General features: G+C 28.4%; 1 protein-coding gene across 1 annotated transcript; it reads right to left on the reverse strand.

The window, feature by feature from the left end:
- Nucleotides 1-2,860: 2,860 nt before the first annotated feature.
- Nucleotides 2,861-17,297, reverse strand: LOC136089275 (uncharacterized). Its single transcript, XM_065815140.1, has 5 exons — nucleotides 13,198-17,297; nucleotides 12,978-13,073; nucleotides 4,265-4,380; nucleotides 4,009-4,188; nucleotides 2,861-3,272 (listed from the first exon to the last, which is right to left on the reverse strand). Exon 1 carries the CDS (start codon nucleotides 15,236-15,238, stop codon nucleotides 14,303-14,305), a length of 936 nt encoding a protein of 311 aa, XP_065671212.1. The 5' UTR covers nucleotides 15,239-17,297; the 3' UTR covers nucleotides 2,861-3,272; nucleotides 4,009-4,188; nucleotides 4,265-4,380; nucleotides 12,978-13,073; nucleotides 13,198-14,302.
- Nucleotides 17,298-18,253: the final 956 nt, after the last annotated feature.

The following is an 18,253-nucleotide window of genomic DNA, read 5'->3' on the forward strand; positions in this document are numbered from 1 at the left end:
TCACAGTTTGATCTCTCTAAAACTAATATCTCATTCTTCTTCATCACCTGAATCCCCCTATTATTGTACCTTTTACAACTACAGTAAAGCTGACTGGGATTCTTTCCGTGATTTTCTTCGTGATGGTCCTTAAGTAGAAATCTTTAGTCTTCCTGTCGACAAATGCGCATCTTACATAACTCTGTGGATTTAGGCTGTTATGGAATTTTTTGTTCCCTCTCAACGATTCCAGGTCAAGTCTCACTCTCCTCCATGGTTTTCCTCACACTGTGCTGCTGCGATTGCCAATCGAAACCGTTACTTTTATATTTATCAGCAAAACAATTCTCCAGAAAACATGCGTCTGTTTATAGAAACCATTGTAAAAAGGTTTTTTCTAACGCCAAAGCCCGCTATTCTCAGGTCATGAAATCTCGTATCTCATCTCAAAAATTAGGCTCTCGTGATTTCTGGAGAATCTTTAATAGTATCAACAATAAGGGCAAATCTGTAATTCCACCTTTCTTGTATGGTTCAGACTTTGTCACCTCACCTATAAACATAGCTGAATTGTTTGCTAAAAACTTTTCATCAATATCATCTCTTGATTTCACTAGTTGCCTTCTAACTGATATTGCCAACAAACAAGTTGATCTATTGCTTGTCATTCGTATCACTCCAGCATCTGTATCTAAAGTGATTTCCTACCTAGACTCTTCTACAGCTTGTGGCCCGGACAACATACCTGTTATTGTCTTGCAGAAGTGTTCTCCGGAACTGTCGTCTATAATCTCAAAACTATTTAACAAGTGCTTATCAGAGTCTTGTTTTCCAGCCTGCTGGAAAGCAGCATCCGTTATCCCTATCTTCAAAAATTCTGGAGAACGATCTGATTCGTCTAACTACCGTCCCATTAGTCTTCCTATCATAAGCAAGGTTTTTGAATCTTTAATTATCAAACACTTAATTTCTCATCTTGAATCTAATAACTTACTTTCTGACCATCAATATGAATTTCGATCTTCTCGTTCTACAGCTGGTTTGCTAGCAGTAATAACTGATAGGTTTTATTGTGCATTAGATAAAGGTGGAGAGGTTAAGGTCATCGCTCTTGACATTTCAAATGCTTCTGATAAAGTTTGGCATGATGGTCTTCTCCATAAGCTTTCTTCTTATGGTGTATCTGGCAACATCTTTAAGATTATTGAATTTTTTCTTTCCAATCGTAGCATAAAAGTTATCCTCAATGGACAGCTTCTTCTTATTCTGTAACTTCAGGGGTTCCTCAAGGTTCTATCCTTGGCCCTATACTCTTTTTAATTTACATCAACGATCTTCCAGACGTTCTCACATCTAAGGTGGAATTGGTTGCTGATGATACTACCATTTATTCTTGTCGTGATAAGAAACCAACACCCTCTGATTGCTTGGAGGGGGCATTTGAGCTTGAAAAGAATCTCACTTCTGCTACATCATGGGGCTCACAGTGGCTGGTGAACTTCAATATAGATAAAACTCAATTTTTTTTAGCCAATCGTTATCGCAATAACTTAGATCTTCTTTTATTTATGAATGATGATGTACTCGATGAGTCATCTACTCTTCATCTTTTAGAATTAACTCTTACTTCGAATCTTTCTTGGAAACCATATATCAAATCAGTTGCAAAATTAGCATCTGCTAATGCTGCATCTCTTTATCGTGCACGTCACTTTCTTACTTAGGATTCTATTCTCTATATCTATAAATCTCAAATCCGGCCTTGTATGGAATACTGTTGCTATAACTAGGGCGGTTCTTCTTATGATGCCCATTTTCTTTTAGACAAGGTGCAAAAACGCATTGTAAACTTAGTTGGACCTGCTCTTGCAGCCAACCTCCAACCATTATCACATCGTCGTATTGTTGCTTTTCTTTCACTTTTCTACAAATACTATAATGGGCACTGCTCTAAAGAGCTAGCGTCTCTTGTGCCATCTACTAAAATTCATTCTCGTGTTACTCGTCATTCAATTAAGTGTCATCCTTTTTCTGTGACTGTTCCTAAGTGCTCCAAAAACGCTTATTCGTCTAGTTTTTTTCCTCGAACATCAGCTCTTTGGAATTCGTTTCCTTCATCTTGTTTTCCTGATTCATATAGTTTTCAATCCTTTAAGTCGTCCGTTATTCGTTATCTTGCTCTACAATCTTCATCTTTTCTCTTTCAGTAACTTCCAACTTTAATTAGTGGCTGCTTGCAGCCTTGTTGGAAGCGAAGATGTTTAAAAAAAAAAAAAAAAAAATCGATGTTTTTTTTTAATTGCAATAATATTGCAATTACAATTGGTTAAAATTGCCATTTGCTTGCAATGGATTGGCAATAATATTGCAGTATATTGCAATATTGGCAATATACTGCAATATTATACTAAAATTAATTTGACATGCACCTTGGTGCATGTCAAATTAATTTTTTTTATTGCAATTTTATTGTCAATATTGCAATAATTAACTTTTTGAACCAATCAGACAACAGAATTTAGTGTCAAATACGGCAGCTGCACACCCTAGTTCTACAGCAACAAAGTATAATATGCAATGTAAGACAGGGTGTGCAGAGCAACTACCCTGGATCACCTGAACAATGTTTAAAATAGCATTATAAATGAGCACAAGTACATTCCTGGAGTATGTAGACAATATATCCAGCCGCAGAGCGTCAATCAGCAGCGGCAACAGGTCTAGAAGTAGTGCGTTAAGCAAAAAGCATCTACGAGCAGTGCGTTCAGCAGTAGCACGTTTAACATCAGCGCGTCCAGCAGCGGCGCTGAAAGTTTAACATTGATGTACACTTTCAATTCATATTAAATGCTAACTCTAAAAAATCAAAACGACAACAAAATTTAGAATAAAATAGATTGTGTATTTGTTTAACTCAGAAACATAACATGCACAAAATAACACAAAACATATTGTAAACACAAAATAGCTAAAATCGCTCATGACCCCACACCACAATAAAAACGTCACTAATTTGTTTAGTCTTTACCAAACTATTTTTTTCTACTTTTATTGTCTCAAAAAATTTATTAATACTCGCTCTACAAAACACGCCAGTTGTAAGTCTTGAAAACTTTTTCTAGTGCACCTTTAACTTCCTGCACTTCTTCTTTGTCCATATGAATGCGTGCAGTTGGTCCATCTGGTTCACAAACTCCTTTCCAAATCGCAATAAAATAAATTTTCTTCATAAGCTACACGGTTTTTTGAATGTCATTTAATTTGAAATCGGCAACAAAACCAGGATAAACGGTCTAAAAAATATAATACAGATGAGTTCGGATTTAGTAGACAATCTGGTTTAGTAAACATATTTCAATGCACGGTCAAATTAAGCTACTTAATGTATGTAAATGTGTCACTAGGGTGTTGACTTTTTGGTATCTTCAGTTTCCAATATAAAAAACAGATGAACTTTGGTTTGAAAGTCGTTGATTTTATTTAATTTTTGAAAATGGTTACCCACCATGACCCTTGATTACACACTGGCTCCCATATATCAGTGAATTTTCTTCAAAAGTATATCAAAAGAACCAGAATTTCATAGAGATTTCATAAATAATGTTTTTAAATAAAAATGAATTGCAGAAAAACCAATGACTTTTCAGTTACTTTCAAACCAAAATTTATCTGTTATTTCATTGGAAACTGGAGATACCAATTTACCATTAAGTCAACACCCTAATGTGCCACCCTTTCCTTAGGCAATCAATACTTCCTTTCTTTAATTCGGTCAATACTAGCTAGTGCTGAACTCATTGGATGAGCTTTTTCCACCTAAATTACAAAAGTTAAATTGGACTTACATTATCATTAATAGATTCATTTTCTATTGGGCGTAAAATTTCAGTTAGATGTTTGTTGGTCTTCCTTTGTTCAACAAGAAGTTTCTTTTGTTCAACCAAAAGTGCTCATGTTAAAAACAATAGAGTACTTCTATGTACAAGTAAAATATAGTAGAGCTTATGCAAATACAGTATTTTAACTAACCTTCTAAACAAGACAGATTACTCAACTTTGGTGTACCACAGTGTTTGGTTTTGGGAGCATCATTATCAACATTGTCATCAAGCTTGTCAATCTTGCGCTTTTCCATAGCCATAATTTCTACTTCAATTTTTTTAGACGATCCTTTTTGACAGATTGAAACTGATGCAAAGGAGTCTGATTCTATAAATGAAACGGATAATAAAAATATATTCAAGAAAGTACATCAACGATACTATAATAATATTGTTAAAATTACCTGAAGAATGGTCTTCGTTAACTCATTTTTTTTCAGCACCTTTAATTTAGGAGTCGATTTGTATTTAGGTCCATTTAGGCCTATATGTTCTGAGACTGGTGCCATATTGTTTGAATCTATAAAAAAATACAAGGACAATTAAAAGTTGTATTTACACAGAATAGTAAATTTTTAATAGAATTAATATAATATCATACTTGTCATTTGTCACATATTTTTATTACAAAAGTTACTTGTTATATGAACTAAATTTTATTTTGAAAAAAATGTTTTTTTCATGAAACGTAAAGTAATGTTTGTTTATTTTCTTATAATTTTACAGTTGGTTTTTGGTTATTTTATTAACTGTTAATAAATTTTTTCGTTAAAGTTATTTTATAAAATAACTTTAATTACAATGCGGTACTTGAGAAGACGCTAGTGACGCAATATAACTTCTAACAATGTTTGCATTGTTAGAAGTAAGTTGCTGAGTTACATAGAAATGCGTTACGCGTTTTCGCTACGCTGCGAAATCTCGTAATAAGGCCTGTTGTAGGCATAAAAGAACAAATGTTGAAGAAAGCTTTTGAGTGTCTACAAAATCCAATTTCTTGGTTCTATTTCTACCAAGATAAGCCATTATTTAATAATATAAACCTATAAAAAAAATTAAAAACGATACAATCATGCTTGTATAATATTTATAAAATTAATTTGTAAATATTGTAAATTATTATTAAAATATTATGTAAATTTTTATGTAAAATATGTAAAATTTTTATGTAAAATATTATTTAAATTTTTATAAAATTAATTTGTAAATTTGTATAAAATGCTTGTATAAAAAAACACACATGCATGGTTTATCTATATGTTTATTTATTACAAAATTTACATTTAGCCACTCTAAGCATATTCAAAAAGTCCTTTCAATGGTGTTAAAGTTATTACTTATTTTGTGAGTAGTTTACTTTTAATTAATATGCATTTGCAAACTAGATTGTCAGCTGGAATAACAATACTTTGTGCTTGTTCAACAATAAAAAATAAGTCATCATCAATGTTAATTTTCACATTTCCAATCATATCACCAATAGTAGATACTAACTTGCATTCCACATTTAATAGTTGTAACTGAACATGTATAATATTGTCAACTAAACAAAAAAAAAATATGATGCCAAACTTATTATGTCCAAATTGACAAGTGTAGCTGTTATGTTTGCCATAATTTTTTGAATGATAAACAATACCATGTTTCAATAATTTGCCAGGATTTAGCAATTGCAAGTCTTCCTGTTCACTAATGCCAATATTTAATGCTTCACAAATTTCAGATTTTTTATGATGATTTGTTGTTTGCAAAAAACAAGAAGCTGTTTTGAGGTCAAGAAATTTTTGCACAATCTGCTGTGGGTGACCATTGTTCCTTTTATCATTTTTTTTATAATTACTAAGCCAAGCCTTAAAACAAAACATTGAGTAATTTTTCACACTTCCATGCATTTTAATAATATCGCTAACATGACCAAATAGATGAACATTGATAGTATTCATATATAAAGGAAGCAACTCAGACGATGATTTTTGATAAAAATTAAACAGCTGACTAATAACTGATACTTTATCTTAACATATTTCACTGCTTGCGCATGCCAATTACTAGAGAATAGATCATCATCATGCAGTCAGGATTCAAATATGGCAGAAAATATGGAACTGCTAAGTATAAAATAAAGTTTTTAAAGTCATGGCCTTTTTAATGTATAAATGATTTAATAGTTAGTGGCTTAGACATGTTATGTGGCAATATTTGATCAGCAAGTAAGATTTCCAGAGCATTTAATTTTGCATCATAACCAATAAAAAATGTTTCATGTTTGTTGATAACAGAAAATAAACAAATTAAATGTTTTTTTGATATATCTGCATATATGCGTTATATATGCAGATATATTATAAATCATTTAAAAAAATGAGCTATGTAAAAAATAATTTAATCATAATTTTTCAATATTTTATTACATAGTTTTATTAGAATTACTCCTATTCTTGGGGTTGAAGGTCACATCACAATTTTTGAAAAAAAGTCTACCATTATATGTTAGGGAAAACAAATAATTGATCGGATTAGGAACAAGTAAATAATAATGCCTCAAAGTTAGAGTGTGTTTTCTTGTACCATTCTCGAAGTCAACCAAAATTAAGATTTTACATTCTTCCAACTGAAGATAGCAGAAGAAAACTGTGGTTAAAGGCAATAAATCGTGCACATGTTGATAAAAATGGAGTAGTCATCAGATCAAAATTATGGTCTCCCAAAACACGGTATCAATATGCCTGTTCAGAATACTTTTTGCCTGGTAAGTTTTATAATTCATTAGAATTATAAATACACATTGTTGTTCTATTTTACTCTAAAGTTTTAAATATAATATTTATAGGTAAAAAAAAGTAATATTATCAATTATCCCGATTTTATTCCATCAGTTTTCCGCCACAAATACAAATTTAAGATGCAAACATCGTCTTTTAAATATACAGGGTTTGACAGATATAAACGAAGGCAAAAAAAGTTAGCTAAACAAGGTATGTTAATGAAAAATAGTGATTATAATTATTACATTGATTAAAAAAAAATTATATGTTTTTCATAACACAGACTATATAGTTAGTTTTTTGGCCTATTAAATAATTAATTAAAGTAAACAATTGACAAAATCTATATAAAATTTATATAAAAGACAAAATAGAAGTTGTATAAAAATATATAACCTACTTTATATTGATGTCATAATTAAGATATCACATTATATCCTAAATCAGTCAGTCACATTATAGACAATTCAGACAGTCACATTATATCCTATATATGGCTACAATATAAAACAACGTAAAATATATTTAGTAAGAATTATTTATTATGTTGTATTATGTCATAATACAACACAGTAACTGTGTTTAATAAAATTTTATTTAATATACTAATTTAAAATTTTTGTTACATCAAAATTATTTATGTAACAGTATCACATAGTACTTATTAATATTTATATCACTAGTAATATTTTACAGTTCCATTTTTTTAATAAATTTAAGTTAAATAAATCTATAATGTTTTTAGAAATACATCAAACAACAACTTTTTTACCTATTTATTTTTATTTTTAGCTTCAACAAAAACATTTGAATAAAACCTAATTTCAATGCAAAGAGAGAGTCGGAAGATGAATCAATAGATTTTGTATGCATACTGAGCTTGTTAACTCCTCCAGTTGGTGACCTTCAAGATGATTTCTCTTTTAGGTGTACCACCCATAGTATCATTACAAACTCCAATTACTTTGTCAGAAAGAGAGCTTATATAAGGAAATAGATAGTTTTTTGAGCAGAATGTGAAAGACTTTAATTAAATTCTGAACACAAGAACATACATGATGCATTCACAATGAAGGCGATTAAAAAAAACCCCTAAAAAATGCATTATGCTAACAGGCTTGAAATATGAAATTTTGTTAGAGATGATTGGTTATTTATGCGAAAATCAAAATAATTATTGCAACAAATTAGCCTTGAATTATCAAATATTGTTGAATTTGATAAAACTAAAACATTACTTTTACAATGCTTGCTCATATATGTGACATTAGTAAGTAATATATATGTAAGTAATATATAATATATGTGACATTAGTAAGTAATATATATGTAAGTAATATATAATATGTGACATTAGTAAGTAATATATATGTAATTAATATATAATATATGTGACATTAGTAAGTAATATATATGTAAGTAATATATAATATATGTGACATTAGTAAGTAATATATATGTAAGTAATATATAATATATGTGACATTAGTAAGTAATATATATGTAATTAATATATAATATATGTGACATTAGTAAGTAATATATATGTAAGTAATATATAATATGTGACATTAGTAATATATATGTAAGTAATATATAATATATGTGACATTAGTAAGTAATATATATGTAAGTAATATATAATATATGTGACATTAGTAAGTAATATATATGTAAGTAATATATAATATATGTGACATTAGTAAGTAATATATATGTAAGTAATATATAATATATGTGACATTAGTAAGTAATATATATGTAAGTAATATATAATATATGTGACATTAGTAAGTAATATATATGTAAGTAATATATAATATATGTGACATTAGTAAGTAATATATATGTAATTAATATATAATATATGCGACATTAGTAAGTAATATATATGTAAGTAATATATAATATATGTGACATTAGTAATATATATGTAAGTAATATATAATATATGTGACATTAGTAAGTAATATATATGTAAGTAATATATAATATATGTGACATTAGTAATATATATGTAAGTAATATATAATATATGTGACATTAGTAAGTAATATATATGTAAGTAATATATAATATATGTGACATTAGTAATATATATGTAAGTAATATATAATATATGTGACATTAGTAAGTAATATATATGTAAGTAATATATAATATATGTGACATTAGTAATATATATGTAAGTAATATATAATATATGTGACATTAGTAAGTAATATATATATAAGTAATATATAATATATGTGACATTAGTAAGTAATATATATGTAAGTAATATATAATATATGTGACATTAGTAAGTAATATATATGTAAGTAATATATAATATATGTGACATTAGTAAGTAATATATATGTAAGTAATATATAATATATGTGACATTAGTAAGACGACATCAATTGATTATTTTTGGAAGTTGATGTGGGTTGATGTTATGTATTTAAATCTAAATTTTCTCATAAAAATGCAATACTGAACTGATATTTATAAAAATCAATACCACCTATTTTTAAAGCAAAGTTTCCCTGACTAACATGCGTAATTGATTGCTTTGAAATTTTTATTGAATCTCCAAGATGCTTATCACCCTCAAATGTGACGTCGCCAACAACAAAACAGCGTTGGCAAAACTTTTATTAATAGTCGACAAAGTTATTTTTTCTATATTTATGCAACGTTGTATTATACTTTTAAACAACGTTGTATTTACGTTGATTCAACATTGAATTTATTTTTAGTTTTTTTTAAGGTGCTCTAAGAAGTCCTAATAGTCTTGTCACAGAACACCGCCACATGGAGATAGGCATTTAATAAATTGGCTCTCCGTTTCCAACTTTACCGATAACGTTTTAAGTGCTTCGAGTGGGATCGAACTCTCAACCCCTTGAGTTACGAGCCCAATGCTCTGACCACTGCGCCATGGCTGCTTATATACATAAAAACAATCAACTTTTTGTGAATTTTTTGTACATACGTTGGACGTGCAAGCTATTTTAAGTTCCGTCGGTATTAATTTTATCATAAAACAAATGACATTGGATCGACGTTCGTTTTGCATCGGAAAGAACAGCTGACAAGATTTTCTTGATGGTTTCACATGAATTAGCCCAATGTAAGTGTGCTAGCTGGGTTAATTAAAAGACTATAATATAAATATAATTTTGTAATAAAAACGAAGGGGTTGGTTGGTTCATTCTAAACCTTTTTTTCATTTTTTAAGGTTTTTTTTTATCAGTGATCTAAAAAACATTAAATAAAAAAAAATCATGACATTTCAAGACATTTGAAAGAAGTATTGCAAGTATTGCTGAACTTTTTTTTCACTGACAATATTTGTCTCTTAAGGTGGAAACTCCCTCATAATTTTTATGTGTAAAAACACTGAGTGAAAAATTCACAGGAATAGTGAAAAATTCACAGGAATAGTGAAAAATTCACAGGAATAGTGAAAAATTCACAGGAATAGTAAAAAATTCACAGGAATAGTGAAAAATTCACAGGAATAGTGAAAAATTCACAGGAATAGTTGAAAAATTCACAGGAATAGTGAAAAATTCACAGGATTAGTGAAAAATTCACATGAATACTTGAAAATGAAAATAGTGAAAAATTCACAGGAATAGTGAAAAATTCACAGGAATAGTGAAAAATTCACAGGAAAATAAAAATATCTTAAAATAAAATGAGACTTAAAATGTTTTTTGACTTAAATAAATGACGATCAAATATAGCATTGTTTTAATCTTACTAATATTTCAATTTTTCACGTCACGATAAAAGTATTGCAACTAGATTCTAGTGATGTGAAAAATTCTGACACTAAGCATAAAAAGGTGTAAAATTTCAGAGAGGTTGCCGACCTCTTTTTAGTTTTTGTCTAGGGCGTCAAAAAATACTGTAAGCAATCCCTGCCACTGTGTATGATTATGAAAAATGCATTATATTTTATGAGACTTTTGTTTTATTATTATTTTTTTGAAATTGCTTTCTTATCAAACTTTTTGGCATCACGTTTACTACAAATTCAGCATTTATCTGTAATAACTTTGTCTGAGAAATACACTTCCTAAAAAGAAAAGAAAATTCGTAAAATTTTTACATCAAAATAGTATTCTCTATCTCTCTCATATATATATATATATATATATATATATATATATATATATATATATATATATATATATATATATATATATATATATATATATATATATATATATATATATATATATATATATATATATATATATATATATGTATATATATATATATATATATATATATATATATATATATATATATATATATATATATATATATATATATATATATAAATATATATATATTTATTTATTTAGGTGCGGGTCTGTAAATATTGGAGGGCCTAATGTGGCGTTCACCTAAAAATGTTTAATGAGAGATGGGCTATACCTGGGTGGGGGGTACCTTTAGGATCCAGGGTACGCAAAATTTTAAGAGGCATGTAACAAAAAGGCACAATCTATAGGTTGTTTTTTCTTATTAGCTGATACAATTGCAAAAAAAAAGGTGACGGATTGGAGAGCTGAATACTTTAGCTCCTACTTTAATACGGTCCAACGTATTGGGCCCTAGGGACCAATGTGAAAATGTGTTGCAGTAATCTAAAAAAACAATACAATTAATTAATTTTTCTATTCTATTTTAATATTTTATTTTATGCCTTCCAAATTACCAGTGGTACCAAGTCAAACAATCTTCACACTCAATCATGTCTTGAAACTGGGGTTTTTTCCAAATCGGACAACTCCAACTTCGCTTAAGATTTAGAACTGCAAAAAAAATCTATAATAATGGTTGAATTGATAATTTAATTACATGAATTAATTAAAGATTTAAAGAATATATTAATAATAGAGAGACTGATTGAACTATAGTTTGAGGGGTTAGAGTGTTCTCCATAATTTGATGAGGCATAAAGAACAAAAAGAAAGGTGATTGAGTGAAGAGGATTAAAGCGGAAGCATTTTAATAGTCAGATAGGAACCTGATTTTGAAATAAATAGGTGAATTGCACAAGTATAATACCAGGGCAAGCAAGTCACTATTGGAGTATTTATGAATCAAATTATAATATCTATTAACACTTAGACACTTAGATCAGAAAATGAAACAGCTCAATTAAAACTAAAAAGATTTAAAGTCAACCAAAGAGCTAGTAGGTCGAGTGATTTTTGGAAAAGGTAAGGTTACATGTGGCATGTAATTTTACATTATCATTAGCATGTGGACAAATGCCAATGATAAAAAAATAATTATCTGAGGAAATAATATTTAATTATTTTGGCCTAATTTTTTTTAATATAACTTTTAAATAATGAAAAAACAAAATTTTAATATTTACCATTTCGCTTAAGTATTTTGAATGTGTCTGGATTAACTAGGTCATATAAAACATTTATGTCATGTTTGATTACTTCGGCATGAAGAAGCTTTCCATCAGTCTGCAGTTTATTGTCTGTTAAAACTTGATGTACAACTGGGTTAGTATAGCCAAAAAAGGATAAAACTGTTCTTTGTAAAAATTATGAAAATGCTTAATTGTTAACACAGTTGCCAACACAAGACCAAGTTTTATCTAATGTTGCACCTTTTTTTTGGCAATTCACCATAATATAATTCTGCTTGAACTTTGGGACTGATGGCTTAGGGATATAAATAGAGTAAACAACCCAGTGGTCAATGGTTTTTTACCGTGTCTCATATAAATATAAATTTCACACTCGTTATTTCATAAGTTATCTATCTTGTTTTAAAGTAGAAATGAAAGTTATGCTATAAAACGTTTAATAAAAAGTTGTATAGAAGGTTTTATAGTATAAATGGATAGTTGCTCTTTACAATGGACTAAAGCCTATTTATGTCCTTAATAAATAAGGGTGGGGCAGGAAATGTGAAAATGTTCAACAGGTATTTGAAGAAATTTTTTTCCAGTATTTGGCACCTCTCCTAACCCACCCCTGTTCAATGTTTCAATTTTAAAGGTTAGTACGTTTAGCTCACCTATTTGTAAACCTCAAAAAGAGAAAAATTAAATGTTACTTGTTATGCCAATTTTATTTATCTTTTTCTAACTGTTTTGTTCCAATTAATCATACATGATCATTTTTGGTTTATAGTCGAAATTTTGTCATACATAAAGCCAATATAGGTGTTCATTACAGATACTAGATTTTTTTCTCATCGTTTATTTTACGGATAAAATGGCAATGACTGGTGATAACTGTGTAGTTTACAATAAATATTTACTGATAACTATTAAAAATTATACTATGCACCCATGTCAACAATAAACAAATTAAGTTACCAGGCAGTAACAACTTTTATTCTATGCTTGCTGATGACTTTTCTACGGTACATTTGTTAGATTCATTTTCCAAAATACATTTTTACTGGGCTACAACTAAATAAATGTTAGATTCATTTTCTAAAATTAAAATTTCTAAAATTTTTACAACTAAATAAATTTAGCCTATTTCATATACTTTTATCTTTCATATATTAAATTAAAAATAAAAGTAAAGTACCTTTTTCTTTCGACTGCCACTTTGAAAAATCAAACAGTTCTTTAATTTCATCACCAGAAGGTTTAGCTAATCTGATAGAAGAAACTTTTTTTCTCTTTTTCGTTGAATAAAACTATGTTTAGTTAATTTTTTTTTTGATGGTATATTTTCCTTTAAAATAAATTTGTCCAACTTTGTTTTCACTAAAATATTTTTATTTAAATTTGTTAAAGCTTTCTCTTCTGATATTGTACTTAAAGATACTAAGTTGACAAGTTCCATCAAATTTTTTATAATGTTACTTCTTGAAGTATGAATATCACCACAAACATCACATCCTTCGATAATTTTGCTTTCCAGATCATTTAAAATGACAAGGGGTAAACTGACAAGTGTATTTTCTTTTAATTGATTTTTACTTGCTTGGAGATGAACTATATTAATATGTTTGCATGATATATTTTTTGTTAAAAAATTCATACAGGTACAATAGGGTATCCCAAAAATCAACATTGTTGAAAATAATATGCTTTGGCCCCCCCCCCCCCCCCTAAATGTGTTCTATCTAATAAAGAAACTCTAGGTTTAAAATTTTTTTGCATATAAAAATTTTTAAGAGGTCTCTCAAGACCCTCGAATATTTAATGGGTCACTAATATTTTCAAAAAAAAGTTTTTTAAAAATATGTCAGCCTGGTACTCATATAAAGCGAAATTATATAAAAATTTCAAAAATAATTCTTCAAAAATTACTTGTTATTTATGGTTTTACTACATTAAAAATTACGTTTTTTAACAAAAAATAAAAAAAATGCAATTTTTATGATAATTTTGTTTAAAATTTTTTTAAAATGAATATTATTTTTGAAATTTTTATATAATTTTGCTTCATTTGAGTACCAGGTTGACATATTTTTGAAAAATTTTTTTAATGAAAATGTTAGGGACCCATTAAATATTAAAGACTCTTAAGGGACCTCTTAAAATATTTTTTATTCAAAAAAATTTTAACCTAGTGTTCTCGTATGAGATAGAACACATTTAGGGGGTGAGAGCAGATTATTTTCAAAAATGTTGTTTTTTGGGACACCCTGAGGTACAATGGTATAAATTGGAATACTTGGCATTCAGTACACTTTGTAAGACAACACTTGGCATTCAGTACACTTTGTAAGACAACCAATTATATTACACATACTTTGATGTTTTATAACTTCATATTTGTCATTATTATCTTCACACTGTACCAACCATTTTCCATTTTTCGCAGATACACAACTTGAAGGTAAATGTAAACTTGCAACATGCCTTGAATGTATTAAATTTAATTTGTCACTATTTTTCCCTTTTGTTAATTGTATTAGTCTCTCATACATTTTATCTCCATTGAATTTTAATAATTCAAACAAGCAGTTATCAACTCTTTTATAATGTTTTCCGTTGAGATAAAAATATCTAAAGGTTTTGTGAAATGACTCGAGATACATATTAGTATTAATGCCGTGTCTGAATCTGTAACAAAATGCCCGAAAATGCTTTTCGCATACCCAGTATTTTTGAAAGTATTTAGCAAATAATTGTGTTACAGCAAAAAATTTCAAGTAAAGCATTAAAGAGTATAGATAATCGTCCAGAAGTTTACGATCACATAATTGTAAAATAAATTTTAGTCTTTTATAAACATCTGATTCCACTTCGATATTTTTTATCTTTTTATGGAATTCATCTCTCCAAGCTCTATCGACATGCCAAGTACACCAAAATTTGCGAGGAGAGCAAGAATCACAAAATGCTTCATAATATTGAGCAGCCATGTCTGTCATTATCCAAATTGGAGAAATATTATCAAAATTTTCTTTTAGTTTACAAAAAAAAACTTTCATAAAATAAAATGAATCAGTAGTCGCTAAACACCACCCAGCAGGTTGACCCTCACCTAATTCATCAACCACAAACATGGTTATCAGCAAAAGGCCATAGCCATTTGTACCATAAGTGGAATCTATACAAACACCAGGATGTCCAAATCGTTGAAACATATTTTTTTGGTGTTCAGTTTGCATAATTATAATAAAGTCTGTGTCATCAAACTGATGGAATGAATCAGGTTCTTCCTGTAGTTAGTAATGTAATATAGGATTGTTTTCCTTCGTTATCCGTTCTTTCAACCAAGCTGCAACACTGTCTTGCTAATTTGCATGACGTTGAACTAAATTGATGTTAAATGCCTTTTCAAGGTTTACTCTTTTTTCTGAATTAAATGCAACTTAGTAGGGGAACTGACAGTTTCATCTCTAATTTCATCTAAAATGGTGTCTTTTATTATGCCCATTTGTAGTTTTGCTGCAATTTCTCTCCTTTGACATTCTTTTAAAAAAAAGATGTTGAGTTTCGGTTTGATGGTCGTAGTGAGAATAATAAGTATTGACCACAGTGTTTGACTACATGTGACTTTTAGAGTTGATGTGCAATTTTGATCAATTTTTCGAGTGCCTAATACACATTAAATAATATTCAAGCAGGATTCGTGGACAATTTTTCATATAAAATTCGCTGACTTTTCCATAACTTTTCCCTGTTTTTTTTTTTTAAATCAGCCAATTTTTCCTGATTATTTTTATCACTGAATAACATTTAAAAACGCCATCGACTATAATGGATATGATATAAATTTTAGGATTTTCAAAACAAATAATTTTAATAAAAGCCTTATTAATTCCTATGAGTTAAAAGTATGGTATCAGCAAGAGAAGAAAACCCCATAATTATAAAATATTTAACTTCTCTATCAAAATTACCTGACAGTTCCCTGACTATCTAACTAAAAAATAATAATTTCCTAACTATTCCAGGTTTTCCCTGACTTTAGCCAAAATAAATCAATTTTCCATGTTTTCCAGGTTCGCTACAAACCCTGTATATAAATAACATTTGAAATTTTATAATTTTTTTTTCTATTTACACAAAGTTAAACAAAAAAAAAGATAATCCAAGTCTTTCACTACAATTTATTCAGTCCTACTTAATTATTTTAATTTACCTTGTTCTAACTAATTTTAATTGTTTGTGCTAATTTTTTACATTAACACACTATGCTGTTAAAAAAAGAAAATAAAGATAAACACGACTTTGAATCCTTCTTTTGCCAGACGATAAGCATTTGTAAAAGCCACTTCTGTTGCATTGGTAGTATGTAATTATCTTTACACACTTTTCCACCAGAAGTTACAATGTATTGGCTCAAGGAATTAAATTTAATTTCAGACTTCCATTTTTCAAAATTTAAAAAAAAGTTTGATGTTGAAAGTAAATCATGAATAAAAAAATTAAAAAATAGAATAAAATAATGGAAAATAAGTAGCATAGCTCATTAACAGGGAAATACAAAACTTTTTTATTTATAAATATATAAACTATTTTCAAACAAGTTTTGAAAAATACATTTAATACTTTAATAGTGCCAGTGAATGTCTTCTCGTTGTTTTTGCCAACGTTAACAATGAATATCAATTTTTCAGGAATATTAGTTATTCTTGAAATATAATGTTAAATATTTCCAACAAAATTAAAATAAATTACTTTTGAATCACTTTGACAAGAATTTAAAATGCAGGAAATTCGCAACATGTGATCAGACGAGAGCCATCGAGAACAACATAGTTCAGCTAATGTATTAGGTGTCATCCCATACTCTAAAATTTCTTTATTTGCTGGTTTTTCAAACAGTACTTCTTTAAACTTTTCTATTATATCTTGGGGAGGAAATGTATCAATGGATTTAGGTAACATCTTATGAGAATTAAATCATACTACCTCTTGTTCCACGGCTAGTTTGATTTCTTGAACTCTGTGAAGTTTTATCATATGCTGAACACTTTCATAGCCGAAAATTCCCAATCTATACTCTACATAATGAAAACCCATCGCAGTTTTGTTATGTGATGCTAGTTCATTTGACCATTTGATTAGTTGATTTGTAGGCGGAATACTGTTCAATGAAAATACATCAACATTTTCGCCAATTAAAAACCAATTTGTTATGATTGAGTAATCATCTACAATTTTTGTAAATTGTTTACGAGACTCGTATGCATCCTTCTGATTGTATTCACTGATGGTATGTTGAGTAGGATTGCCAGACTTCCGGTTTTTACGGAGGAGAAATCAGCGCCGAAACTATAAAAATAACTTTTTTTACTGTGTTCTCCTTTGTAAAAACCGGACATCTGGCAACCCTAATGCTGAATCAGCATTATTTTATTCTGAGATAAGCTGTCAAATACCTTAAAAATAAAAATAAATTATTATTTATTAAAAAACAAACAAAAATAAATGATAAAAACAGTATAAAACATTAAATAAATAATAATAAAAAGATTTTGAATTAAAAAAAACTAAACATTCAGAAGGGTAAATCTACCATTATTAACATTATCATCTGTATTGCTACCGTCGGACTGAGAACTACTTTTAATGATGTCCTCTTCAGAAGACGTAGACTCAGCTGTAGAATGTAAAATTCTTCTCTCGTACTTTCTATTAAAAAAATTTCGTTTCATTGCGCAAATAAAAACCATTAACAAAATTTTAGCAAACTCTTCAACCAGACAGGTTTGCTCCGAGCATGTACAACAACGCCAGTTTGTACATTAAAATCATTCAAAGTCGTTAAAACCAATAAAAATAATTCCATATTATCTTGCAATAATTCCATATTATGCAGTTGCAATAATATTGCAATAATATTGCAATATTATTGCAATATTATTTCAATATTATTGCAATATTATTTCAATATTATTGCAATATTATTTCAATATTATTGCAATATTATTGCAATATTATTGCAATATTATTGCAACTGCTTATAAACACATTAAACTTATGTAAAACAAAAAAATGACAAGGATAATTTAGAAAAGCATAGGAATTATTTTTATTTAAGTGCATCTAAATTACATTGGAAAACACATTACACTTGTATAATTTTATTGCATTTTTATTTGTCAATTTATTGAGCAATTTGTAGCAATTTTAATTGAAAACGCAATAATATTGCAATATGTTGTAATATAAAG

This window comes from Hydra vulgaris, chromosome 13 (genome assembly GCF_038396675.1).
Source record: "Hydra vulgaris chromosome 13, alternate assembly HydraT2T_AEP".
Classification (NCBI taxonomy): Eukaryota; Metazoa; Cnidaria; class Hydrozoa; order Anthoathecata; family Hydridae; genus Hydra; species Hydra vulgaris.

Excerpts from the sequence above, each read along its gene's own strand:
- LOC136089275 (XM_065815140.1), bottom strand. The coding sequence starts at position 15,238 with ATGCAAACTGAACACCAAAAAAATATGTTTCAACGATTTGGACATCCT.